The sequence below is a fragment of the Anarhichas minor genome, unplaced genomic scaffold (assembly GCF_050575085.1).
Source record: "Anarhichas minor isolate MPS153535 unplaced genomic scaffold, ASM5057508v1 ptg000028l, whole genome shotgun sequence".
NCBI classification, from domain to species: Eukaryota; Metazoa; Chordata; class Actinopteri; order Perciformes; family Anarhichadidae; genus Anarhichas; species Anarhichas minor.
This window is the reverse complement of record NW_027466474.1, coordinates 12,335,259-12,360,961: the sequence shown is the minus strand read 5'-3', so window position 1 is coordinate 12,360,961 and position 25,703 is coordinate 12,335,259. Positions and strand designations below refer to the sequence as shown.

Genomic DNA, 25,703 nt, shown 5'->3' with positions numbered 1-25,703 from the left:
AGCAGAAGGTAAGGCATGTTAAGGCAGGAAAACCAAGTCTACATACGATCCGAAGATAACACCTGGAATGCAAACATCACAGACGCATAGGGGACAGCGTGCAGGCGTCTCAGCCAACGTGGGAGTTTTACTTTGGCAACAAACTGGGATGTCTGATGTAGATACATCTTCTCTACTTTCATTGTCTACTCCAAAGGGATCACATATTTCTCCAGACACTTTAAATACACAGCCTCCATTCACTTTCCGCAAACATCATACCTGCTGTCTGCTACGCGAATTAGATGACCATTGTGATCGTGTAGCCATACCTGTGATTTCTCTATTCATTTTTAGAAGAAGGTTATAGATGAAGCCACACGGTCTGCCAGAAAACAAGTAACTTTTGAATACTTTTCACAACACTCAAGGAAAACCCGCAACATCACAGACTTATGATAAATAAGTTCAGCGTGACTTTGCATTGCTGCATTTGGCACAAAGAGGAGCTAGCAAAGTGGCCTCCATCAAAATCTCTTCTGCTGCCAGATAAACCTGGCATGATTTCACGTTTAATCACATAAGTGTACTGTGTCCAGTATTTCCTGGGTTATTACTGTCTGCGTGGTTGGTTGACCTGTCACCTGACTGCTGAACAATAGTGTTATCCTCATGGGACAAGCGGGACCCCCTGACCTTCAGAGGGGAGAGGTCTGCGAGTGTAGGAGGGTGGACGGACCACATGCTGTGACCTTTGTTTTCTAAATGTCACCAATTCAGACGGAAATAGCCGCTAACTCTGGCGGCTTCACATTCTGGGACTATTGTCTTGTTAACGATGTAGCCTCTTTTCCCCGTGAGTCAGCCCAGCCTCAACGTTTCCTCATGTTTTTATTGATCCGGCTTATCTCCCAGAGAGGAGCGCATGCACTCACCTGCCTTCTATAGATATCAGCAGCAGTAATAGCTACGCTGTGTTTGTGTGTGTTGGGATGAATTGTGTGCACGCGGAGTACTTGGCCCTTGTCTCTTTGATTTAGTCTGAAGAGTTGTAGCATTGCAGAACACAAGGCCACGAGTCGAAGCCCTCCTCTGCAAGTGGGCATTGTTGTTTATTTATATCAGCGAGTACCAGTCGTCGAGGCGGCCGCAGCTCTGTTCTCTCTAACAGCATTTCAGTTTGCTGTCACATCCTGTTCTTTTACAGGAAATCAATACGGTGGATTTAAAGGTTACATTTAGTTGCCGTGACCGGCGCATGTCTCACTCAGGTCACACTGGCAGTAAAGTGGACTCGCTGGCACTGACCTTGTACCTTGTCTTGTTTTTTTAAGGAATTAGTTTGACATTTTGGAAAATACACGTCTTCATTTTCTTGCTGAGAGCTAGGTTAGAAGATCAATATACCACTTGTATTTGTTCGTTACGTATGAATATACAGCCAGCCGTTGGTTAGCTTAGCTTAGCTTAGCGCAAAGACTGGAAACAGGTGGAAACAGATATCAGGCAGTGTTCGAAGATGACAACATCTGTCTTGTTGTTTTTAACTTCGGATTTGGTACGAATTAAATAAGCATGTTAACTAATTAGCTTCAGAGTTGCTGTTAAGTGGATTTTTTTACCCACAGACTAGAGTTTAGCTGTTTCCTGATGTTTCCAGTCCTTGCGCTAAGCTAACCCAAGCTAAGCTAAATATATGCTTCGGATTTACTGTCATAAGTGTTTTCATCTAACTCTTACAGGCAAACTAAAAAGCACATTTTCCAAAATGTCAAACTACTCCTTTAACTTTATTTGTTCATGTGAAATCTGTCCATGCACAATTATATACTCCCGCTATCTTCTTCTAAATCCTTACTGGCAGATTTTCAAAATGTCATATCGTGTTTTTTCTAAAAGAACTGACACACCGAGCTCAAGATAATGTCATTTCTTGATTCATTTCTAAGAGCCAGACATCCAGCATGCCTCCCATAGCTGCTTCCTGTAATGTTATTGTCCAGAAGAGCTTAGGCAGAGGAAATGAGTCCAGCTTGGGTTGTTGTCTTGTGTAGTTGTCTGGTCAGACAGGTACAGTATCTGTAAGCAGGCCCTGACTCGTCCCTCTCTGTTGTTTTCTGCCTCACATTTCCATCCATGCATCTCCACATTCCTGTTCTATCTTTGCTCTGTCCTTCCTCCTGCTGCTGCCATTTTTCCATCCCGACTTGCAACTGAAAATCTGTGGAATCTCAGACTGGATATGCCTGCGGGGCCCAAAGGTAATGACAGGGGTACCGTAAGCGGCACCTGCTCAAGTGTTGGACTGATCTGCCTAGCTTTGATGGGGTTATCCCGTCCTTTCATTTTTCAGCTGATTTTCTTCAAATTGCACTCGGCGGGGCCCCTCAAAACATTGCATTCTTGCTCTGGAATGCCTCTAATAGCGTGCCAATCGCTACATTGTGCATCTCTGGTTGGCAAGGTGCTTTATTAGCTGGGATTCCTGTGTGCCCACCTATCGGTGCCAGCTTTAAGAAGTCCAGATACCTCCTTCACTCCCCTCAGCTCGGCGGCCTACATCGCATGGCGAAGAAAGGAGTCACTCTCTCCCGGCTAAGGAGCAGAGAACAATGTCCTCTCTTTTCTCCACCCCTCAGATGCAAGCGGCTCCAGTTTGAGTTATGTAACTTGATACGTTGCAGAACCCATCCACTAACCCAGCCTCAAGAAGGGGGACTTACACTCAGACTATTGTCCAGACGGTCCACGCTGAGACAACCCCCACATGTTCTCATTTTCCATTCCTTCCTCATCTGCACTCTCATTTTTTTCCAACCCTCATCCCTCTTTCTCTGTGTTCCTGCTGTCTGCCTTTTGACCTAAGTCTGATCCCTCATTATTGTCTTATTATTCGTGAGCAAACAAGGCAGATTGTATTATTGGTATTTGTCCAGTGAAGCTGGCTCTCGTATGTCAATGCAGGCTCTGGATTGACCGCCTCAAAGCTGGTTCACATGCGGGGCTTTTGTTTGTGTAACTGGGAGAACAAGTCCAACCACGCCGGCCCCTGAGAGGGCTGAAAGAGCACAAAGAGATGAGCAGGTGAGGAGGGGAAGAGGAGGAAAAGGGATAGGGTGTGTAGAGTGGGCAGGAAAGTACCAGGTTCTCTCAGGGGAGTCGAAACTGGCGTATAGCTGCTGCAGAGGTCGACCTAAATATTTCTCCCTCTTTCAGACAGCTTAAGATCAACGTAGTCTTCTATTTAGATCAGTGCAAAGTCATCTTGTCCTGGCCTGCAGGTCAGCTGTTACGACCGGGCAGCTCCCTCCCATCCGCACACCTCCCAACCAGCATCACAGACTGAGAAACAGGAAGTCATAATCATGGTGTGATAATCAGCAGCGCGGGCATGAGACAGAAAGAGAGAGAAATAGAGTGAGCATGGGATCAGGAGCAGAGAAGTGAAGCTTCAGGTGGACAAACAGACAGGTAAATAAGTGACTTTTTTATCTCTGTTATTTGGGATTTTTATTTACTTAGAAAAGGTCTTATGATACTGAAAGTACCTGAACTCTACAGTCTACTGTGTCATACTGGGCTTCAGATCAAAGCAAAAACTCGGCTCACCTGTGTGTGTGTGTGTGTGTGTGTGTGTGTGTGTGTGTGTGTGTGTGTGTGTGTGTGTGTGTGTGTGTGTGTGTGTGTGTGTGTGTGTGTGTGTGTGTGTGTGTGTGTGTGTGTGTGTGTGTGTGTGTGTGTGTGTGTGTGTGTGTGTGTGTATATTTTATACATTCCTGAGCTTGCTGCTGCGAAAGTTTGACTTATTTACATGGCAGCCGGCTCAACGCGCTCTGAACTCACTGTGATTTAAGGCTGCATTGTCAAAAGAACAGCTTGAGCTGCAGAGAGAAGAGGAAAGCAGCCTGATTGTTAATTACTCATCCCACAGGGTTGAATTGGAATTAACTAATTTTTAACTAGATATTTTCTCCTGGGCGAATTACGTCACACTGAGCCTCATTCTCCCCATTCACTTCCAGCAGCACAGAACCAATATGCTAATTAACTGTTAATTATTGTATGTCCCAAAAATGGAGCCACATGGTGTTCAAAGAACAGTATATATGATTATCTGCTCCACTGAGCTGTGTAGCATGATTTCCTGAAAATAAAACTCTTTTCATTAAGTTCTTGTTGGGTTTTTTTGGTGATTGTCGTTCTGATGGTCTATTTCTGTTCCTGGAATTCCCCCTGAGGACAATTCGTGGCTCAATGTTGTACCCAAGCTGGGTAACAAGATGTTCCTATTGACTTGTGTAGCTGGAGGCAAAGCGGCACAAGGTGACATTCTCCTCATGACGACGTGTAACTGTTGTTTCTTGTTGCTTTGCTGTCATTGTTAACAGTAAAGCTCTGACCTGTGCCGGCTGAACAAGCTGATTTTCCGTCGTGCCCACTCTGCTGCTTCTCACCACTAACACACAACAAACACTCACTTTATTTACAGAGAAACTCCACAGGAGGAAAAAGTGCTGATCCTCTGACTTGGCATCAGCATGCGTCAGCATCAGTGTTTACTACCTGACACGCAGGCTGCTCCGCTCTTCCTCTGGTGTTACAGTGCAGATGAGATCAAAGAAAAAGTGTGCTGGGATGTGATCTGTAAAACTTTTTATCTATGCGGCTTATTTAAGGCTTAAATATGAAAGAATTAACATTTAAAGCAGTCATACTGTGAGTCAATCCATATCTGTGTATTCCTCTGAATCCCAATCAATTTCTCAGCTGCAGTCCACACGTTTCCCTCTTTGTGTTTGCGCTGCGTGTGTGGTCTACCACTGGGGGTGTTTGGATGGATGCACGCACGCTCACCGCAGCTGCTAAGTGGAATTGGTTCAGGTGTGGGTCGATGTGGGAACCACTCGATTTCTATCTCTGTAATCACAGAACGGTGGTGACTCCTACATGAACCGCTCCAGGAAACAAAGGAGCCACAGAGAGAAAAGAGCCTCTGCTCACATCTCCCACTATCCTCCTCGCTCTAATGAATTTAATAAGAAGCTGGCTCTCGAGCTTTTGTCTTTATCAGCTCAATTTAACACAGTATGACTCCCCCGCTCTGATTACGTGGTAGAATTATCAGTCATTAAATGTCTGATGTTACCAACTTAGCTCTCATGGGAATTAAGGCGCTTTGGGTAACAGACATTTTATTTTTTTAAGTAACCCACAACACAGCAGAGAAACAGGGCCCTGTCCTATCACCACATCAGCTTTATAGGCTCTGTGAAGGCACATTAATAATTACCTGGTGAAAAATGTATGGAATGTGAGTTTGTTTCCTCACATCGTTCTCTCCCTTCACATTCTTCCCTCTGAACTTGTGCTCTGTGTCGAACATGCTCTGCTGATAGCAGCGGTTGGCAAACATTGTACAGGCTTTGCTTGTTAACAAGTTGAACAGAAACCAACAGAGAGACTCAAACTGGTTTCAGGAAATGACGTGCCACTCTGTTGTTTGCTTTCTCACAAATTCTGACGAAGTTATTGAGGAAATATTTCTGTATGGTGCTGTTTTTGTACTCCTTGTTTTATCCGGCGTGATATATTGCCGGTGGAATCGGGCGAGTAGATGATATGGAAAAAATCTGGAGGAATATTCATCTCAGCACTGTAATACTCTCAAAACAAGTAGACATGTTAGTTGGTAAAGATGTATCATCGTCCATGCTAGCTTCAGGGAATGCCACTCAGACACAAGTCAGCAGATGTTGATACATTTTACATCTGCAGTCCATCACCTTTAAAGTATACTAAATGTCTTTAGCACAGGACATTGCTGTTTTTTTTTTCGAATCCATATTTCTCTCTTTTTCATTAGGAGCTCTGTCACTGTCAGCAACCCCAGCTGACAGAATAACACCATGATCTTGAATCTTTACTTATAGACTGATGACTAACTGCTATACAAGATCAATTCTGTCTCTTTATTGCCATGTCTTCATCAACTGGTGAGAATGCTGACTTTTTGCTTGGGACCGGTTAGCTTTAGCCTCAGCATACTATCATGTAGCTAGCTATCTAGACCGTGTAACATTAGCTCATGAGTCAGTCAGAGACGGTGTTTTGGAGCAAGTCATGGTGCTAGCATTAGGTAGCTTGCTAGCAACAGCTGCTAAAATCCGCTAGTGACAGTTAGTCGGCATTATCGAGAGTATTCTAGAAATGAGAGGCTGCTTTTGTCTGGCCGACATCAAGGACCTGTTGTTTCACTCAAGACTTTTGAGGGGTAGCAGCAAACCAAGAGGGGTCAATCTGCAGTCTCGCAGACACACTTAACTACACAACACGCTACGAGAGATTCTGAGCCTAAACATAACCGAACTGCGACCGCTTCAAAGGCAGATAGACCTGCTTGGGTGAACCTGCCACCACTATAATTGTATAATTGTATATTTGCCATGCAAAATTAGAAAGATTGCAGCAACAATAACTAAGGTGGGCAGAATTTAGCTAATGAGCAATTTGATTGTTTCTGAGATAATTCCTCCAGAAACAATCAAATTGCCTGGAGATAATTCAGTTCAACCCCCAGATTACTCATGCAGGACTCACTATTTCATGTGATGGTAGAACCGATGGACATATACAATTAGAAATTCGATTTTAGTGAAGGACCACAGTTTGTTTTAAATCATATTTGCCTTTATCAGATTCTAGTTGCAGATGTATTCGGTTAGGATGTTGTTTTTACCACTCTGGGTAATTGGTAGATTAGTGTGTGTGTGTGTGTGTGTGTGTGTGTGTGTAGGATGAGTGAAGGGCAAGTGGATGTCACTTAAAACAACACTGAGGTCAGCTACTTATCCATTTGCCGCTAGTACTAATCTCTCTTTATCTCACACACACCCATATGGTTTAACCTTGTAACCAACACAGGCATTCATCTAAACAAAGTTAGGGATTATGCAATCAATCATTTTTAACAAAACAGGCTCTTTGTACTGTTGGGAGGGAAGCGGTTGTTGTTGAGTAAATGTTCCCATAAATAATAATAATAATACATTTGGATGTAAGAGGCGGGCCTGTGAAGAGCCTGTGAATACACTCCCTCGGGTGCCATCTTCTCGCGCTGAAGCAGCCTGCTTTTTCATCAGTCAGATCCAGATCAATAAGGTTCCATGAAACACCAGTTCAACCAGTCCCCCCAGATAACCCAACATTGGTACTATAGACAGAGCCAGTAATTGAATTCTGTGCAGAAATACAATACCGGAAAGTCAGCAGAGGCAGTTAAGGCGCACTGTACGGACCGCCATCGATGGGATAGATGCAGCGTGAGGAGACCCACCTCAGCTGGTCCACCTCAGAGGAAGTGTTGTTTGCTGATTTCGTGCATTGAGTCCAGGTTAAAGTCCAGCCAGTCATGATAAGTATGATGAGAGTTTTGGGTTTTCAAGGTTTTCTCTTCTGGGTCAGTAATAAGGGAGGCCGCTGTGGAAATTATTAATGAGAGTTTGATAGCATCTTCTCTACTGGAGAAGGAACCAGCTCAAATCAGATGAAAATGTTTAATATAAATATTAAGAAAAGATAATGAGACGGATGACAGGCATGGCAGCATTTGATGAGGAGGGATTTGAATTGGTCCAACATACTGTAAATATACTTGATTCACTGGAAACTACGACCCGCAGCATATTTTTACACATCAGGTCTATTTTCATCTGTTTTTCGCAAAACAGTGAAAGAGCGTTGTTGTGTGTACACTGTGTTAAACTTAAGATTATATGTATATATGTGTGTATGTAAAGCTGTTAAGCGACTACACTTGTACTAAGACTCTTATTATATCAGTAAAAGTAAAATATTGCTTCAAAAAAAAGCATATTAGTGCATCACACAGTGCCAAATAGTTGGGCTCATATGTCATTCATAATCATGAGCTCAGGTTGTATACAATGGTATAGTATGGTACACAAGCTGCTCCGGTGTTCCCTTGAACGTGGCACTCCTCCCCCTGTCAGAACTCGTTGAATAAAACGTCTGTGTCTGCTCTGAACTGTCTGTGGGCTCAATAGCGCCCTGTATCTATACTTCCATGACCAAATATGACCCGTTAACCTCTGCAAAGACTCAAGTGTTGCTCATCAATGGAGCGAGTGTGAGCCCGAACACTGGGCCTTCAGCTCTCGCACCGCCACGTCTAACCGCCAGTGAATTATGTCCCATGTTTCCCACAGAGAGACTGCTCATCATCTCAAGTGCCGTGAAGTGAAAGTCAACCTTTTTACGCAAAGTTCTTGAGAGAGAGAAGAAAGACAGAGAGCTTTGGGCGTTTGACTACATTTCCATGTCTGCATGTAGCTTGTCAGATTTTACAGGTGTAACATCCAAACTGCCTTCAGACGCAAAAAAAAAGGAAGGAGCATCTTGGATCCCCTGAAAGGCCTCGGGGTGCGTGGAGAAGAACGAGGTCTGTCTGCCATCCATAATGAATAACCTGCTAACAATTCGAGGCCGCTGCTGAGCACTCCTCTGCTGTCATGCCCCATAGCCAGAGACACTCTCACACTCACTCATTACACGCTGGCGTGTAACATCCAGTCAGAGAGGGGAGCGCTCCGGATGGTTCCTTCCTATGATCGTCCTCCGGCACAGTTCACCCTGCTGACGGATCTAGACAGCCGAAACTCCGCGATGTCAGATATCAGTCACACTTGATATTTGCATTACTTTAAATGCTGTGCTCTTTGTGGTAGGAACGGGTCATCCAGAATATCCATTATTATTTTGGGTAATTGATGAGATCCTTGCTTTTTGTCCAAAATGTTGAAATGTACTGTACTGTATCCGGTCAAGGCAGAGGAGGAGTTAAATATAATACTGCAGTGAGATGAAATAAAGCCAGCGGCTGATTTGGTAATCGCACTATATTGTTTTACACAACTAACAGCTGTGAAAACTAGCGAGCGCCGCTTGGATAGAGCTTATATAATGGAACAGTGTGCCGTGTGGGAGTTTTAGATGCAACCTGCAAAGTTACCCCACAAACGTAAACAAACTTTGATCATGGATCGGGGGAAGAGAGCAGAGGGTCCGGAGCTGCGGAGCCACGCAAATGCTTTTTTCGGGGCTTTGTTGACTGACCCACTCACACACACACACACACACACACACAAGTGCTAGTGAGCGGGTCCGTGGGAGTGAGCGTTTTTTTCATCAACAAATGACGAGCCCGAGCTTGTGCTCTGTTAAGCATCTTTGGAATTTGGCTCCCTCTCTCTCTCCTCTGTCTCAGTCCCAGCGCTGACCTTTGTGTCTCTGAGGGTTTGAAATGTCCCCTCTTCACGCTCAAGCGTTTCATTGAAAGCTTTCTTTTTTCCACGCAGGACACCTGATTACAATATGTTAGGAGAGCGCGTCCTTGAAAACCCTCCTCCTGAAGGCCGCATGTGTCGTTTTCTTTGTTTGTTATAGTAAAGTGGCACTTGGACGGTTTTCTAGACGAGTTAGGATATCACCCTGAGAAAACTCGAGCCAGAACTGCGAATGCTTGCTGAGAGGCTTTAGAGACGCACACCTCTCAGCAGCATGTTCACATCTTTTCTCTTTAGTATGCACTGCTTTAGAACACAAGGACTGTACGAATTAATGTGCTTTCATACTATATTCAGTATCGCCCTTTCCCTGTGTCAAGATAAACTGTGCAGCCCCACAAAGTAATTATACTGATGCATTCAGCCCGCTGACAAGGTGTGCTGACTCGATATAAAGTCAGTAAATGTGTTCCATTCATCTACTCATTTTACTTTAGAGCTCCAGCATTTCACTATAGCAAGGAGGCCACCAGAAACGAGCGGCAGCGGATGCAGGTGAGCGTGTGCAGCATCAGAGGGATAGAGAGCCTCACCTGTTGCCTTCGCAACACTTTGATACACTGATGTCAAACGTTTATTGCGCTCGATCAAAGTGAGCAGCTTTTGAAAAAAACCTCATCACTGCCTTGAAAGACGCATAAATCAAGAACAGAGCACTTTTCAGTTAGACCATAACTGTTCAAGGTTGGTTGGAAGCTCTGCTTTGATGTGTGCGTGTGCGTGTGTGTGTGTTGCCTTTCAGGGCCCCATGGTTAGTCGAAGGGCTGGGCTGTAAATCTTGCTGTGTCTCCTGGTTTACTCGGGGGCCCATAAACTAGAAGGCAATTAAGAAAAACAACTGGATGCAAGATTTCTTCAGTCCTGCGAGATTTGTGGTTGCGGCATAAAATGATTTTCACCCTCCTGTCTACCCAAAAGGAATTGCTTTGCCTCACCCACCCTCACCTCAGCCCCGGCTTCCCATCAAGCATCGATTGGCCTCTCGTGTCTGTGGCAGATACAAGACACAAATGGAGTAAAATACCGTTCCTAAAAATACCGTGTCAGACCTTGGCCCGTGGCCATTAGGTTTGTCACACTCGTGATTTATCCCTATGGTGTCAGACACACACACACACACACACTCCTGACCTGCACCGACTCATATCCGTCATGTCTTACTCTGACCCGAGACACAGACTTCCTGGTCGAACGGCACCACAGCGCTACCAAGTAGTCACATTATATTTCATAATATTCATCATCATATTTCCTTAGCCTGAGTTCAGCCTGTATTATATTGGCTTATTAAGAGCCGGATGCTTTAGTGCAAAGTTTTACATACCTCATGAATATAAACATGAGCGCTTGGGCTGCTTTGATCTCGGACTGGCTGAGAGCCAGAGAGTGGAGTGGGCCGGAGCTGCCGTTGCACAGTTCTCTCTGCCCATTTTAACCATTTTCATAATTGTTATAACTATCGAGGCCAGCAGTGCAAAGCACTTGATGAATGTGGATTGTATTAGAAGCAAGAGGAGATCCTGGAGTGTCACTGCGGGCGTCTGTGCTCCTACGTAGTATGTGTCTGTGTGACAGCAAGTGAGAGAGAAATTACTTCAAGGTTGCTTGAGTGTCATGAGTGTGTACTAACTGAGAACCGAGTCAGACGGAAGGATGGCCGAGTCATTAATGGGGATGAGCCCCAAGCAGCCAAACACCTGCAAAGCACTCTAGACGAGAGCATCCACTTGGTTCAATTAATTTCACTACTGTATAAAAAAAACGACCTGAAACTAGCTTGACATGTGTAATCGATCCATCCCAGTGACCATTGGTTTCTCTAAAGTTCTGCCAGCAAGAACAGGTTTAGCTCATCATGGTGTGTTTAAGGACACTTTTTTATCTGAGGAGTCAACCTGTCAAACACCCTTTCTAATGCAAGAAAAAAACTGCATTCATGTTTGCTTACTGGTGATATTTCAGGTTGGATCTTGTGACAGCATACCTTTCCGGAGTGTTGTTTTGGCAGCCATGTCTCAAATATCAGATGTCTTTGAATGCACGAAGAAGGAAAATGCATGACCACATATTAGTAACATGTTCTTTGTGATGGATAACCTAAAGCATTGTTTAAGACTCCGTGGTTTATTTTCCTAAAATAACTGGAGTGCAGATCTCCGCCAGGTGAAAATGAGTGAGCGCAATTGGCGAACCCCCCCAGTCTGGACACCAATGAGCTGTAAGGCGTCACCAAACACAATTCATTCTAACTCAAAAACAAGCTGCGACGTATGCAAGCAATTGTCTCAAAGTCGTCGTATAAGACAAACCTCATACAATACTGCCAAAAGTAAAAATATAACTCGGAAAGAGCACAGTCACTCACGGACGAATGCACACGTGACCGATCGCATGATCCTCGTGGCGGAGATATTAATAACAAAATGAATCTTCAGATTTGTGGCGGGGTTTGAAGAAAGGTGAACAGTAATGCTGGATATTTAAAATTGGTTGTTGAATGGGCTAATACAAGCAGAATGTCCAGTCTGAACCTTTGAACTCTACCTGTTCTAGGAGCGCCACATAAGCTCGAGCACAAAAAGGGAATTTGCCTCCCTCTGGTCCTGTTTATAGTCCGAGAGACCGCAGCGTGTTTTATGGTCTCGAGAATGTTTTATGGCTGCTGGGGGTGTTTATGCACGAGGAGAGAGAGAGGGTCAGAAGGGTGAAATCAATAGTGAGCCTTAATGAGGTTGTCTGAAAAGAAGAAAGGGAGGGGATGTGTGGGTGATGTGACAGACGATGTTGAAAGAAGATTTTCTGCGTAGAGCTGAAAAGGCTCAAACTCAAATCGACAAAACAATAGTTCCGCTTAGGTAGGTGTCGGGGTAACTTGGCAACTGATTTTAGATTTGTCGAAGTCATGAGAAACTTGTTTGTCGGCGTCATTTCTTTTCTCTTCAAAATGTTGCCTGCGGTGACGGTGACTGACAGGGAACTTGATCTCGCACAGACAGCCATCATATCTGTGGGAAATGTATTCAGGCCATGCTAGACTTATGAAGGCACACTGTGCGATCGGTACATTTGGATACACATGGTGTTCATGAGAGACAGGAAATTATTGCAAACAAAATAAGCTGCTGCAGCAGCATTTGATTCATTGTCCATAATGTCTATTGTTACCAAAGCACTTATGTTGAATGTTTTTCACCTTGTTTTTTAAGGAAATGAGCCCTGCTGCTGTAACCTAAATGGATCAGATTTACGAAGCACGATTTAGATTTGACATACAAAAAAATAACAACCTAACCCTCACACATTCATGTGATCCTGTTGTGTTAAAGGAAAGGATAACATGAGCCTCCGAGAGGGAAGCGGATGCTGTAACAACTGCATTATGAAATGGACATTTTCAAATTGGTTTGGGATTTGTCCTCTTTGTAAAGACGTAATATTACATTCACTGCTCTGCTATAATCGGGTCTTTTATGGAGGTCTTTTGTGTGTTTGTTCTGTCGTGAAGTGCTATGCTGTTGTAGGAAGCTGTGTTGTTCTAGCTGTGCTCTGAGACAGCTGTCTGTACGGAGAAACACAGCTGATGAAACGCCCTGTCAGCTTGTGCTCTTCATTCCAGAGATCAACGTCCACTCAGGGCAGTAAAGGGGCGAGAGGTGGACTTTATTTCAGTTACTACAGAGCACGGTGTAGACCTGCTCTATTTGCTTTATTGATTTAAATGTCGGTCGTTCCACCACTTTGGTCCAGACTAAGATAGCTCAACAACAAAATGTTAAATGTGCTTAAAGTACAGTTTGCCAAGAAGCAGGGAACATCTTACAGAGAGCCTATCATGATATGTTGCCGTCAAGAGCATGGTCATCGTGGTCATCGGCTCATTATTTAATACAAACAGGTCTACCTACTAAACCTTCATTTTTCTCTTTTTTTACAGAGCACCTTACCCCCCCACAGAGCCCTGTAACCAATGGCAACCTCTGTCCAAACTCTTCCTTTGACCCGCGGCCCCAACAAGAACTTCCATAACCCGTTGCCCGTCTCGTCCCGTTGCGGCATGGGAAGTGTAGGCAGCCTGGTGGAGAGGCCAGATGTGTCTCCGACTAAAGGCAGCCGTGCAGTGCCCCAGGTGAGACCCAAACAGACCAACGGCCTCCTGAAGAAAGGCTTCACCCAAAGGGAGCTCCTCAACTACCTCAACATCACCAGGTGAGTGCTGCTGTAAAGAAGCAGACGCTTTTCATAGAGCATTTCACAAGCTGCACCTTTGGAAGGCGAAGTAGTCTGGACTGGAAGGTACTATAAAACATGACAGGACTTGAGCCCGGTTGACCTACTGTGCTTCCAAACAGAAAAGAGCCTAAAGCGAGCGACGGTAAGAAGGACGTTATCTCTGGCCTCAGCTCTGCCGGTGGCCGTGAGGAGGACGGCTTATACGCCAAGGTCTACCATAAAGACGGCACCGAAGTAGATCTGACAAAGAACTCACTGCCAAGTGGGGGAAAGTATGAAAAGGTGAATATTGTTGTATAAAACCCTGCATAGGGTCAAATCTTTGGGATTATTAAACTCTATTACTATAAGACTAAAATAAATAACTTAAAGAATCAGGGCAATGTTGAAAGTATGACATATTAAAGGTACTTTAAAGTATCCTAAAGCTCATTCACGGTTTCAGGCGCAGATGCAGCTGAATGTCTTCCCATTATGTTCTTTCTATAAATGATATACAGCCAGTGACCGGCTGCTGGAGCTGTGTTAAATTGATTAGTATCACATTTATACATCTCTGGCAGCGTGGCACGACATCCCTCTAGCCTGCTATCAGCATAAATCAGCCCTAAATCTCTGCCTAAAGATTCTGCCACTTTTTGTGTTGCAGACTTTATTGCAGCAATCAAATCTCACCTTTTTGTTTTGCTTGAATTGATCGACAGTAAGAACACAAAGGGTGGGACAACATTGATTTAATAGAAACATTGTGATTTATTGTTCCGAAGCCCAGCCTCCTTCGCTGTGGGTAAAGTCTCTCTCTCCCGTTTAGCCTCCACTCTGCTACTTTTTTACCCTCTTTGCATCCTCTAAAAGTCTCCTTGTTCTTCTTCTCCAGGCTCGTTTAAGGTCTGCCTTCAAGCCTGTCACCCCCAAAAATTTCAGCTCCATGCAAAACCTCTATCCAGCTTCCAAGTCGGAGGATGTGGACCATGGCCTTTCCAACGGGCTGCACAGAGCCTACGCCCATGTGCCCAAAGCCGTCTCCACCTCTTCCTCCTCTTCCTCACCGTCCCGTCATGGCGGACCGACATCCAGCGGTAACAAGGTATCTTAACACACCATTAATCAATGTCCATGCCCAGGAGGTGGTTAGTCCATTAATTTGGTTGTTTACTTACTAGAATATCTCACACACCTTCTCATAGTTTTCAATTTAACTCGTTTGGAAAGTTGAGCTGCTGGCCAGGGGAACAAGTAAATCAGGTTTTGGATCCAGGATCCAGCCTTTGTGCATTGATCACATAAGCAAAACAATGAACTTCACGCCATGTGTCATTTCATTCAGCCATTATTTTGGGCTAAAATGAATCTTTTCTCAACCTATTAATGCTACAGTGATGAATAACTGTATAATCCTGACTGCAGGCCCTCTCCTCGGTGCATGGGACGAGCCAGGAGGATGATAACCTGTCAGACTCAGGCCATAACTCCATGAGCAGCCTGCCGCCGTACCGGCCTCCCTTCCGCCCACACCTGTCTCACATCAGGTCTGCCGCACTGTTATTGTCTTGGCTTTACTTTATATTTAAAAGAAGTGTTGAAATAATTGATTTTTGTTACTTAATGACTGTGTGGGTGGTGATAATGGAAGAGATTTCAATGGCCTTATGGGTTTCCATTTGTACCCCAGTGCATCTATGGGCCAGATCAACACCATCGGCTCCCTGGACCGTACTTCTCTGGCCCAGAAGGCTGTAGGGCCAGGGGGCGTGGCCACAGGAGATATGGCGTGTCGGAGCATGGCAACCCTGAGCCGTCTGGCTCCATATGGAGGGGAGGCTCCACCTCCTTATGAATGGACACTCTCCCTGTCTGTTGAGGAAGTGGTGAGCACTGCACAGATGGATGGATGGATGGGAGGGAGAGGATGAGGATGAGGATGAGCAGGTCAGAATGATTTACAGACTGGTAAGTCCTTCATGTTGTCTTTTCCAGGTCCGGGATCTGGAGGAGCGCCTGGTGGAGAAAGAACATGAGCTGAAACAGATGAGGAGAAACCTGGATGAGAGTGAGGGCGCCATCGCTCAGGTGAACCATATCTTACTGCTCTGTTCTTCACCATCAATCTATACATCCATCTGCCTCGCTTTTGAAGTTTGACCCATCTGCCCGCCGCATGCAGGTGTTCGAAGGGAAACAGCGTCTGTGGGAGAAGGAGGTGGAGGAGCTGAAACGCCTGTATGCCGCCAAGCTGCGTCAGGTTTCCCAGCATGCCCAGCGTTCCCAGCGCAGCCTGCAGCTGCAGCTGTTCAAGGCCCAGCAGGAGAAGAGCCGACTGCAAGAGGAGCTCGACAGCCTGAATAGGGAAAAGAGCCAGGAGGACGGAGCCATGGCGAAGCGGACCAGTCCCACTCTGGAGGAGACGCAGTGGAAGGTATGGCCCTGAGAGGACACGGGGGAGGACACTTAAAAAGGCAGAGAGAAGCACTTAAAAAGTAGTAATTACAGGCTACACTGGAGAGGAAATGATCACAACCAGTCAGTAAAAATGTATGTTTCTCCTGCCCCTGTTCCTTGTTTCCCTCAGGTTTGCCAGAAATCAGGGGAGATCTCCTTGTTGAAGCAGCAGCTGAGGGACTCCCAGGCGGAGGTGACCCAGAAGCTGAGTGAGCTCTTCCAGCTGAAGACGCAGCTCAGGGAGACCCGCACAGATCTGCGCAACAGGGAGGGCCAGATAGATGCTTTAAAGCTAGTCGTGCAGGGGACACAGCGCCGCAGATGCCCCTCTCAGACTGCACACGAGGATGGAAAAGGAGCTGAAGAGAGTCCTCCAGCTGGGGCAACAGGTAGATTAATGCGTCTGTCTCTTACTTGAGTGCACATATCATCACTGGGATGTTTTAACTGTGTGCTTCAATGGTTAAAAGCAATACACATTGCTTAGGTCATGCTGAGGCGCCATAAGGACTATTTGATACAGTATACTTTATCAAACCTACTTAAGCCTGCACATGCCAAGCTGACATTCATGGGAAAAAATTTAAGATAATTACATGCTACACACTGTCTGTATCTCTAATATCACAGCAAGTGAGGCATCCAAACTGTGTTTCTTATCCACACGGCTGTATGTGGGTTATTTTGAGTTATGATGCTTATATGCTTGGACCCCAAATCAGGTTATTTGACTAACCAGGTCATGAGTTCTCTGCCGCCAGTGTATTTCATTATACATCCCCTACGGCTCTGCTGGACTGTAGTTGAAGCCATGTGAACCGCTTGCTTACAGGAGGTTGCGGGGGCCCAACAGAGGAGCGTCTGCGCGCAGAGCTCCTGCTGGAGCGACGCCAGAGCGAGGCCCAGGACATGGCTTTCGAGGAAGAGAGGCAGACGTGGCAGACGGAGAAGGACAAGGTCATCCGCTACCAGAAGGAGCTGCAGGCCAGCTACTTAGAGATGTACCACCGCAATGAAGCGCTGGAGAGGGAACTGCACCAGCTGAGGGCGGGCAGAGAGCAAGGAGGAGGAGAGGGAGGAGGAGGTGCAGGGAGCAGAAATGGGACATTGGAAACAGAAGTGCCAGAGCTGAGGAGTGAGAAAGCGGGCGAGAAACAAGACGACAGACCTTCTTCTGGTTTGCCATGGATAGACAGAATTGAATCATCTGAAATTTGAATGTGACCGACTTACTGGTATTTGCAATGCAAAGTGTTTTCACTCTGAACTATGGTTTCTACTGAAGCCCGTGTCAACTGGAGAAGGAAAAAAACTAGACTTACCACGTTAAAATGATGAGATAGTCAAAATGACTCCATTGTGACCCAAGTCAGATTTATGAAAGATATCAATTAAGAAATTGTGAATAAATGATTAAAGAAATCAGAATGCTTTCTTACACAAAATAATAATAATAGTCCTTAGTCAAGATTTTGATCTGCTGCGTGAACATGATCAGATACGAAGTTAAAACTCTGACAAGTGTTTTTATTTTCGTCATGCATCATTTTTCATCTACTTTTCTTCTTCTCCTGGAGAACATGGGCATCCATAGATTCCCAACCATTTGCAATTCCCTTGTTGATTGTTAAATGCCCTGATCCTGCAAAGACTGGACCAATAAGATCCTACAGAACACACTACTGCTGAGGGGAGCTGCACAGAGGGACCGTCTGTGCCTCGTCTGTCCTTGGCAACTATGTAAAAATGCAGCCAAACACCTAAACTGTCGCGCTTACCAATTAGGAACTTGTAAATGAGCAAATTGATATCTTGATTGTTACTATTCTGTGTTATATTTTGGTAGTTACTTTTTGGATTGGACTGCTGTATAGTCTTCTTGACGGTAACCAAAGGATTCAAGGGGGTTTAGTGTGGCCCAGTGACATCTCAGCACCTGTTCAGTCTGTGCAGAAGGTTCTGTGCATCTCTGGGTTAAGTATCAAGGATTAAAGCGAACTGGTGCCACGGTACTAATGCTGTGTCTTTGCCATCAAGAAAACTGTGTACCATACTTATAACAACTGGTTCTTTCTCATTCAGTTTCCAGCTCCTGTCAGGTGAGATCTATATACTTTGTGCATAATGTCATTTTGATTTGATTGGCCTTTAGTCGTGGTACTTCAAGCACACTGTTGTCTTAATGGGCATATTTCCACTTCTTTTGATTGCAATGAAAGCGATCAACAGACAGGGATCCTGAACATAACTGCCCTGCTTATTGGTGCACATATCCAGCCAATTACAACTCAATGCATGGCATGGGTGAAGTTGTTCTCTTGTATTGTTTGTTTTTAATATGTGAACATTCAAACGCCAGCTTTCAACCGACCCTTCAACATACTGTGACTCTTGTCTATTTACTGGAATTTAAACTGTACAGTATAGATATATATATATATATATATATATGTCTGTTTTGGATTCATAATAAACGTTTATGAAGTGGTGTGAAAGCTGTTTGGTTGGTGCTTGGCCCCCCCCCCCCCCCCCCCCGATGTCGTTTTCTTGTGCAAATCAAGGCTGTGAAATGCTTCTCCGTCTACCGTTGCCTGAATTCAACTTTTCAGACTCGCCAAAATGTTCGCGGTGTAACTGATGGCATTCACCCGAGAGCTCAGACGCCTGTCTGCTCTGAAGGGGCTTAAAAATCTCCACAGAGCGTGCCAATATAACCCAAGGACAGGGGCTTTATGGCAGAATGGACAACAGAGCGGTGAAGGCTGCTGGGACTAATGTGGCTTTTAGAGGTTGAGCCTTGAATCCTTATCTCAGCCTCTCTTCCCCCCCCCACACCCCCCCAGCCAGCCCTCACATACCATCTCCTGCAGCACAGACAGCAGGGAGGTGGAAGGTCAGCTGAGATGGAAACATAGGAGGATCCCTGTTTGCTCAAGAAAATAAGCACTTCTATGGAAACCATCAAATGTGCAAACTAGAACGGAGTTCCAAGGATATCTTGGCAGAGATGAAAGCGTAACACTTGACTTTTTTTTTTATTATAAATGGGTTGCTTATGGTTATGCATGAGTGAAAGTATATCCATTACATAGTGTGGGATAGCACACGCAAGTCCACAGCGCAGGTTTATTTTCTATACAGGGTCAAAATCTGATCAGCTATGAGCTGTGTCTGACTCACAGGGCCCTTACCTTGGCATTTAAAACATTATATAAACTGGGGCTTAATATAACCGCACAGCCCAGTCGTGGTTCACTGTAGTGGGATGAGAACGGATTCTTACCTCACACGTTAGTCTGTAGGAGGACTGCAGTGCTGAATGCCATCAACGCAGCTTATCTGATGAATTCACACAATTATTCAACATTAATTCATGTAGGAAAAGAAATGGTTCCTTGTTGTGAAACTCATTCACATTTAAAACCCTTTAGCTTGAGGTCTAATAGACTTCAAAGCTATTTAGTCCGAGTTTGGATAATGCAACAATAGCGCCACCAAGTAGCGAGGAAAGGAAGGCCGCGCAGCTTTAAATCCATGAAGGGAAATAAATGGTCAGTGAGTTATGGTGGGAGCAGGCCACCGTCAAACGCCATTACACGCCTCCAAAACTGACTTGGAGTATAAATTTTTATTTTAATTTCAGATGCAAGTATATGAAACATGTTAGAGGGTAAATATTTACAATAAAAGTTGCATAACACACACACAAGCAGGAAATGAAACATTCAACAAAGATGAATACGACAGAAGTATACGGAGCGCTAGCGGTCTATCTGAAGGAACACTCGGAGAAGCAACGAATGATTGTCAACCAAAGAAAGGAAAAACAGGAAATTCAGCAAAAGTCCACACAAAACATTTCCTAATGAAACCAAGATCAAAATAAAAAAAAATCTTGAACTCTGACAATTAAAATACAGTGTAATGTTGCATCATCAGTGTGAGCTATGCTGGTGCGGTGCTTGCTGAACAAATTTGCCTCACTGGAGTGTGAGGTGACATCACCATTTCCCAGAGGACACGGGGAACTTGCACTTTTATTATTGATCTAAAACATACATGGTACACCCAAATGCCTCAGACCATGTGACACGTTTTCCCCCCCGGTGTATGGTTACACAACACCAGCTGAATAATATATACAAACTCCAATAAACACCCAAACCATGAGCAGCAGTCAAATATGCGTCATCTCTGTTCAAGACTCCTTATATATATATATATATATAAATGTACAACTTTAATACTAACTGCATAATGTGGTATGAACTGTTACGATGAGCCCTGAGGAAATGTATGGATTTTATTGTTTCTATTTTGACTCCATTTCAAATAAAAGCTATGTAGAAGAGGCATTTTCTAAGTATATATTAAACAACAGCCACAATGATCAGAGGACTTCCCCACCCACGACGAGTAAAGCTGAATCACAAGCCTGCAGTCACTGCAAGTCGGACCGTACGGCTACCATCACGCCACGTTACATCTCCAAATCACATGGCTTGCAAGCTTAGGACACACAATGCGGGGCAGAGTGAGGCGACGGCACAACCGTGATGTGAACTGTCGAGCCGATGTTTCGGAGAGTTGCGCAGTAGTGTCGATTATGCATGTTTGCCGGTCAGTTTAATTCACTATTTTTTTTTTTTTTTTTACACGAGCCGTTGTGGCGGCTGCAATGAAAAATAGAAACAAAGCACATTTCACAGTAGTATATATTTTTTGTGTTTCCTTTTTGTCACTGTTTGTTAAATACACACATAGGACAAGACAAATAGCTTCTACAATGAGGAAAATGTTGCTGGTGCAGTCAGTCACAGAAAGAAATAAAAAAATAAAATGAAAAGCTGTTCCTGCATTGATGGGTGAATTATTTTGCTGCTCAAACGGTTACATCAGCCAACAGAGACGTTCAAGCTACGTGAGGCCTTTATTACATTATGGAGAAGTAATGGGTCACAATCAAGAGCTTTTTTTTTTTCTGTGTTTTTTTTTTTTTTTCATGTATCATAGAACTTTATTACCATTCTGAAAACTGCCTATCTAAACCATTTACCCACACTCACTCATCCATAATCATTCAACTGCTTCCATCACAAAGAAGAAGAAAAAAAAGAGAAGCAGTCATCCAACTCAAACACTTTTATAAAGCCGGAAAAAAAAAACCACTATAAAGTATTACATACTTAAGAAAGATAAGCCTATAACTCTGCAGGCATTTGCAAATGAGTTTCAATGAATGAACCTTTTCCAGGAGGTGCTTCTTTGTGAGGATGCTCCTCATTACTGACAGACTCCTCTCTTTACTACAGGCTGTAGTTAGACCATCCCCGCTGGACTCTGTACACTACGCAAAGTTGGAGGGTCCGAGGTGGGTGACGGGAAGGCCAAGGCTGTCCAGAGGAGCACTGGGACAAAACCTTAATGCTTACAATAAAAAGGCCAGGAGGCCAGGGACAGAGGAAAAAGGGCCAGAGCAAACGGTCCTGGAAACGCAAAAGAGCTCCAGGGAACTTCATCCTTACTTGTGAGGAAATGTGCGGTATCAAAAGTAGATCTGCTTGGCATGTGACGGATTCTGCTCCATGGGGCAGTACGGACATTTCAACCTGAGGACGAGACGGGGGAGTGTCAACCAAAGCTACTCACACAACCTTATCCTCCCATGCACATATCAATGAATGAACCGGGCTGTATTGCTGACTTACTTCCCAGCGTTAGTCAGTTTGTTGAGGGCATCTCTGGAGATGACGTGGCCACAGATGAGCTTCATGGGAGGATTGCTCTCCGAGGTCTGCTGCCTGAGGATCGGGCAGGCGAACACAGAGTGGTACCAGCACTTCTTCCCGAGGTCGATTTCAATCTACAGGAAGAGACATGATGGGAGTCAGTTGAACGGTGAAAAAGGAGTTGAAGACGTCGCTGGGAAACCAGGAGGGACTTACAGGCAGCTCGTCTTTGTGCGTCCAGACTCCGCTGCACTGTCTCTGCTCGATCACCTGCTTGATGTTCATCAGCACTGGCAAAGCCATACAGCCTGATGCAAAACTGCAGAGAAATAGACATGGCAGCATTGATTAAGTCCAACTTTTGATGAAATAATTTAAGCAAACAAGCTACATGGTGATGGCACAGTTTATACTTCATCCTGACTTTGGTATAAATGACTTTGGTAAAGTTTGTAAAGTGAGTCAGAGATGAGTCTTGTGTGTGTCGTTCGTGGGTTTGTCACCTAACACTGAGTGGAGACTCTACAGAGAGACCCAGTAAAGCGCAGGCATCCCTGGTGAAGATGTTACAGATCTCGGCCCACTGATTTGTCTCCAGCAGACTGCGGTACGGAGAGTTATCGATGCCGTGACGCAGGTACACCAGGCTGCCCATCAGGATCTGAATATCTGCATGGACAAAAGTGTAAAGTGTGGAGAACGACTAAATCAAATATTACATGAGAGTTTGTGAGGTAAGCCTCAAAATAATCGTGTATTTGCCTTAAGAACACATTCGTTCTTTATTCGTTGCAATTAAGAGTCTCTTAATTATTTCAAGGTTAAGAAAAACAGTGAAACACAACTCAAGTTAGGCATCTTTGTGTGTTTGTGTCGGGAGGTTTCACAATGAGGCCACTGTGTGCCTTCTACCTCTCTGGTGCTGAGAGGCGAAGGGCTGGAAGTGCCGGGCATACTGCAAGGCCTCCATTTGGTTGTTGATTCCCCCACCGAGCAGGCTGATGAAGTACAAGCGGTGCAACTTGAACTCTAGACTGCTGTTCAGGTCCAAAAGGCGCTGCCGATTCGTCACAGCCCACCTAAGAAGACGAGAATAAGTACAGTCAACTATGTCGACAGTGTTCATTTAATCATCACCATGTGTTCAAAAGGGATGTATTTGGCATGATCAAAGTAAACCTAATCTTAATGTCAATAAAGAACAAGTTTGAGGAGTCAGCCAGATGGGAGAAGTACCAAACAACTATCTCGTTTATGGCATTTTTCCCCATGATACATTGTATTGATAAAGGTTTTTGTACTTCTTGTCGTGCGTTTTAACGTAAAGCAGCTATAACATCTATCTTCATCCATGTGTGAAAATAGTCCGAGTCATTTTATTCTCTTTACAATGATGATGACCATCTAGACACAGATTGTGGGAAAAATAAAACGTACTCTAGTGCCGGCCTGAGGTCCTGCATCCTCAGAGCTTCAAGGATTCTGTTCAGCTCCAGGAAAGGCTGCTTCATACTCATATCTATAACTACACCAGACTCCTGGAAAACAGACAAGTGTATTTTGAATTATCAAGAATTCTTACATTAGTTATCCCGACTTAAAAAAAACAAGGGTTATACTAGATTTGAAGGCCCATAATGTTGCCTCAATTTGCATCGATACATTTCAAATAGGAATCATCTTAAAGCCGTTCAAGCTGCATTTACACCAAAAACATATTGATGGCTTCACGGTTACTGACCTGACAAAGATCCTCTGCTACACTGAGCATCCCTTGTCTGTACAGGTGCTCCACAATTGTCTCACTCAGATATTTCTGTCTCTCCGGGGTGTCCCACACCGTCTCTGCCACCACAGCACTGATCTCTGCATCGAAATTCTGCAGAGAAGCACGTCAAAAGGTTAAGTTTATGTCCGCCCATTGTTAAATGTTAAATAAAGTTGTTTCGCGAGTCCTTACCCTGTCAATGGCTTTGCCCACTTTGGACACACTGCCATGGATGTCCTTATGTCGGGAGGCTAGCATCTGCACGGTTTCTTTGATATTCTTACAACACTGTGCCATAGTCTGAGATAGGACCGATAAGTCTGCATCTTGTACTCCTGCAAGAGAGAAAAAGAAAAAAAAAAAGTCTTCACTCTGCATTTCTACAATATTATGTGAGCGATTCATTACGATACAGCTCGGATGAAGCGTAAAAAACAAAGCACCCTTTTAATTTAAATACAAAGAAATTTAAAAAACGCTAAGAAAATATCTTCAGAGTGTTCAGTCACCTTGTGTGCAAACAATTTTTCTTACCAAAAGCGACCAGCTGTCCTCGTATCTCGCAGACGCTGCGCAGGAGCTCGTCTAGCCTCTCCTCAGACTGGTGGCCGTACATTACGAAGCGATGAAGCACTTTCTCCAGCTCCCGCTCAACACAAGCACACTGTTCCATGGTTCAGACTGGAACACGCACACACACAACAACACCTGGATGAGAGAGAGAAAAAACTACAAGTCAAAGCCATTTTTATTTTAGTGAAAGTACCAATATAGATAATTTGATCAATTCTAATTAAAACTTGATATTTTTCTATCATTTTACCTTCATACAAAGCACAATAAATCCTTTTTTCATTACAATTATTTTGTTAAGATTTGTGACCAAGATATGTACTAGGTGTGACCTTTAATGTCAAAAAAATAAACTTGTCAGTGCAATGTCATGGCATGGTAAACTATCTCAAATATATCTTCGGCCAACAGACACGCACTAGTGATATGTTAGCCCAGCTAATGCATAGATCAGGCTGGAATAATGTATGTTTTCTCTCGTTAGTTTGCAGCTCTCTGTAGTTTGCTGCAGTGGATAAAACACAAAAGAAACTCCTACAAATTTAGATTGTGGACCTGTAAAAAAAGATGTAGGATCTGATTCCATTACTTTAATGTCACAAACCAGTTGTCTGCAATATTTGACAAATCTGATCATGCTGACAATCCCATGATAGTCACACAGCTGTCTACGCTGTGCTACCACGTTTTAAAAACACATTTGACAGCTGGTAGACATTCATCTTTTTATCCAGAGAATAAAGATGCAAACCGACCCTGAAGTACTGCCCTGATTAAAAGTTTGCTAGCAACCAGCAAGGCCTTTAAACCGTTAAACGCAGGCACTCTGTACTCTGCGGCCTAGTGTTTACTAACGTAAGTCACCACTAGCTCTCAACCAGACGAAGTACAAATTAATTATCTGACAACGAAAGAACATGTCAGTGATTTTGTTAGCGCATCTGGTCTGACTTCGGGTAGTATTTCTTTCTTGTTATAAAAAGCACAAAGTCATTGGTAGGTATAGCTTTGCTGTAACTCACCCATTATAAGCCGAATACAGAAAATGTCCACCTAGCAGTAACCGTAATAGAGCTAACCAACATAAACGCGAGCTGTGTTTCTATTTTAATATTGAAAATGCCACCTTTCTTATTTGTATTACTCACTAACAATGATAAATACTAAGTGCCACAAACTACTAACTATGTGTTTTGATTCGATGCCGTAAGTTATAACATGAAGGAGTCGCACAGCTAACATAAACAAACGGTGTCAGTGTCTGGCTAGCTACAAAAGCTCGCCATTGCTAGCAGCTACTAGGCTAGCTGTTAGTTGATGTTAGCCAGCTGCTGACTGACAAGGCCCAAATTATTTCAGGAGAGAATGACAACCCGCTTGTCTTCATTGTTTTGCATCATCCCAACACTTGAAACATCTATCGCCTTTAACCGAATTGTAAGATACGTTGAAATAAGCACCACTCACCTATCCTGCTAATTAGTTAGCAAACATTAGCGTTAGCCACTTGCCTGTTATGGCAACACTTCACCAGCAGTCGTAATGCGGATCTTCCTGTGTCGCATTCAGCCTAGACTGGACATTTCACAATAAAAGTTATTCTCTCTGCGACATCAAACACCA

At 44.2% G+C, this 25,703-nt stretch overlaps 2 protein-coding genes across 12 annotated transcripts in view; one reads left to right on the top strand and one right to left on the bottom strand.

The window, feature by feature from the left end:
- n4bp3 (NEDD4 binding protein 3) overlaps nucleotides 1-18,498 on the top strand; it is a 22,760-nt gene extending 4,262 nt beyond the window's left edge. Inside the window, exons 2-10 of the mRNA XM_076103906.1 lie at nucleotides 13,276-13,547; nucleotides 13,691-13,853; nucleotides 14,449-14,658; nucleotides 14,979-15,100; nucleotides 15,244-15,439; nucleotides 15,549-15,641; nucleotides 15,736-15,987; nucleotides 16,141-16,399; nucleotides 16,843-18,498. Of these exons, the coding sequence (XP_075960021.1) occupies nucleotides 13,309-13,547; nucleotides 13,691-13,853; nucleotides 14,449-14,658; nucleotides 14,979-15,100; nucleotides 15,244-15,439; nucleotides 15,549-15,641; nucleotides 15,736-15,987; nucleotides 16,141-16,399; nucleotides 16,843-17,228 (1,920 nt within the window). The 5' untranslated portion in view covers nucleotides 13,276-13,308 and the 3' untranslated portion in view covers nucleotides 17,229-18,498. The remainder of the gene's footprint in view (nucleotides 1-13,275; nucleotides 13,548-13,690; nucleotides 13,854-14,448; nucleotides 14,659-14,978; nucleotides 15,101-15,243; nucleotides 15,440-15,548; nucleotides 15,642-15,735; nucleotides 15,988-16,140; nucleotides 16,400-16,842) is intronic.
- On the bottom strand, nucleotides 14,289-25,703 carry rmnd5b (required for meiotic nuclear division 5 homolog B). 11 transcript variants are annotated; one of them, XR_012957393.1, is made up of 15 exons: nucleotides 25,548-25,637; nucleotides 24,042-24,215; nucleotides 23,700-23,842; nucleotides 23,481-23,618; nucleotides 23,177-23,277; nucleotides 22,652-22,818; nucleotides 22,243-22,408; nucleotides 21,956-22,058; nucleotides 21,719-21,873; nucleotides 21,536-21,619; nucleotides 19,294-19,349; nucleotides 18,869-18,908; nucleotides 16,747-17,051; nucleotides 15,658-16,387; nucleotides 14,289-15,569 (listed from the first exon to the last, which is right to left on the bottom strand). XR_012957393.1 is itself a non-coding variant. In XM_076103905.1 (10 exons), exons 2-10 carry the CDS (start codon nucleotides 24,178-24,180, stop codon nucleotides 21,556-21,558), a joined length of 1,176 nt encoding a protein of 391 aa, XP_075960020.1. In that variant the 5' UTR covers nucleotides 24,181-24,215; nucleotides 25,548-25,637; the 3' UTR covers nucleotides 19,624-21,555. The 11 variants fall into 11 exon arrangements, 1 of the variants encoding a protein (XP_075960020.1); XR_012957396.1 differs by having other exon boundaries at nucleotides 15,658-16,266; XR_012957397.1 differs by having other exon boundaries at nucleotides 15,658-15,995.

Bases quoted from the DNA above. Each gene is read 5' to 3' on its own strand.
- rmnd5b (XM_076103905.1), bottom strand. From the start codon at position 24,180: ATGGAACAGTGTGCTTGTGTTGAGCGGGAGCTGGAGAAAGTGCTTCAT. The intron at 23,619-23,699 runs GTAAGGACTCGC...GCTTCTCTGCAG, and splicing joins TGGGCAAAGCCATTGACAGG to AATTTCGATGCAGAGATCAG. The intron at 22,059-22,242 runs GTGACAAACCCA...ATTTCTCTGCAG, and splicing joins GAGTCTCCACTCAGTGTTAG to TTTTGCATCAGGCTGTATGG.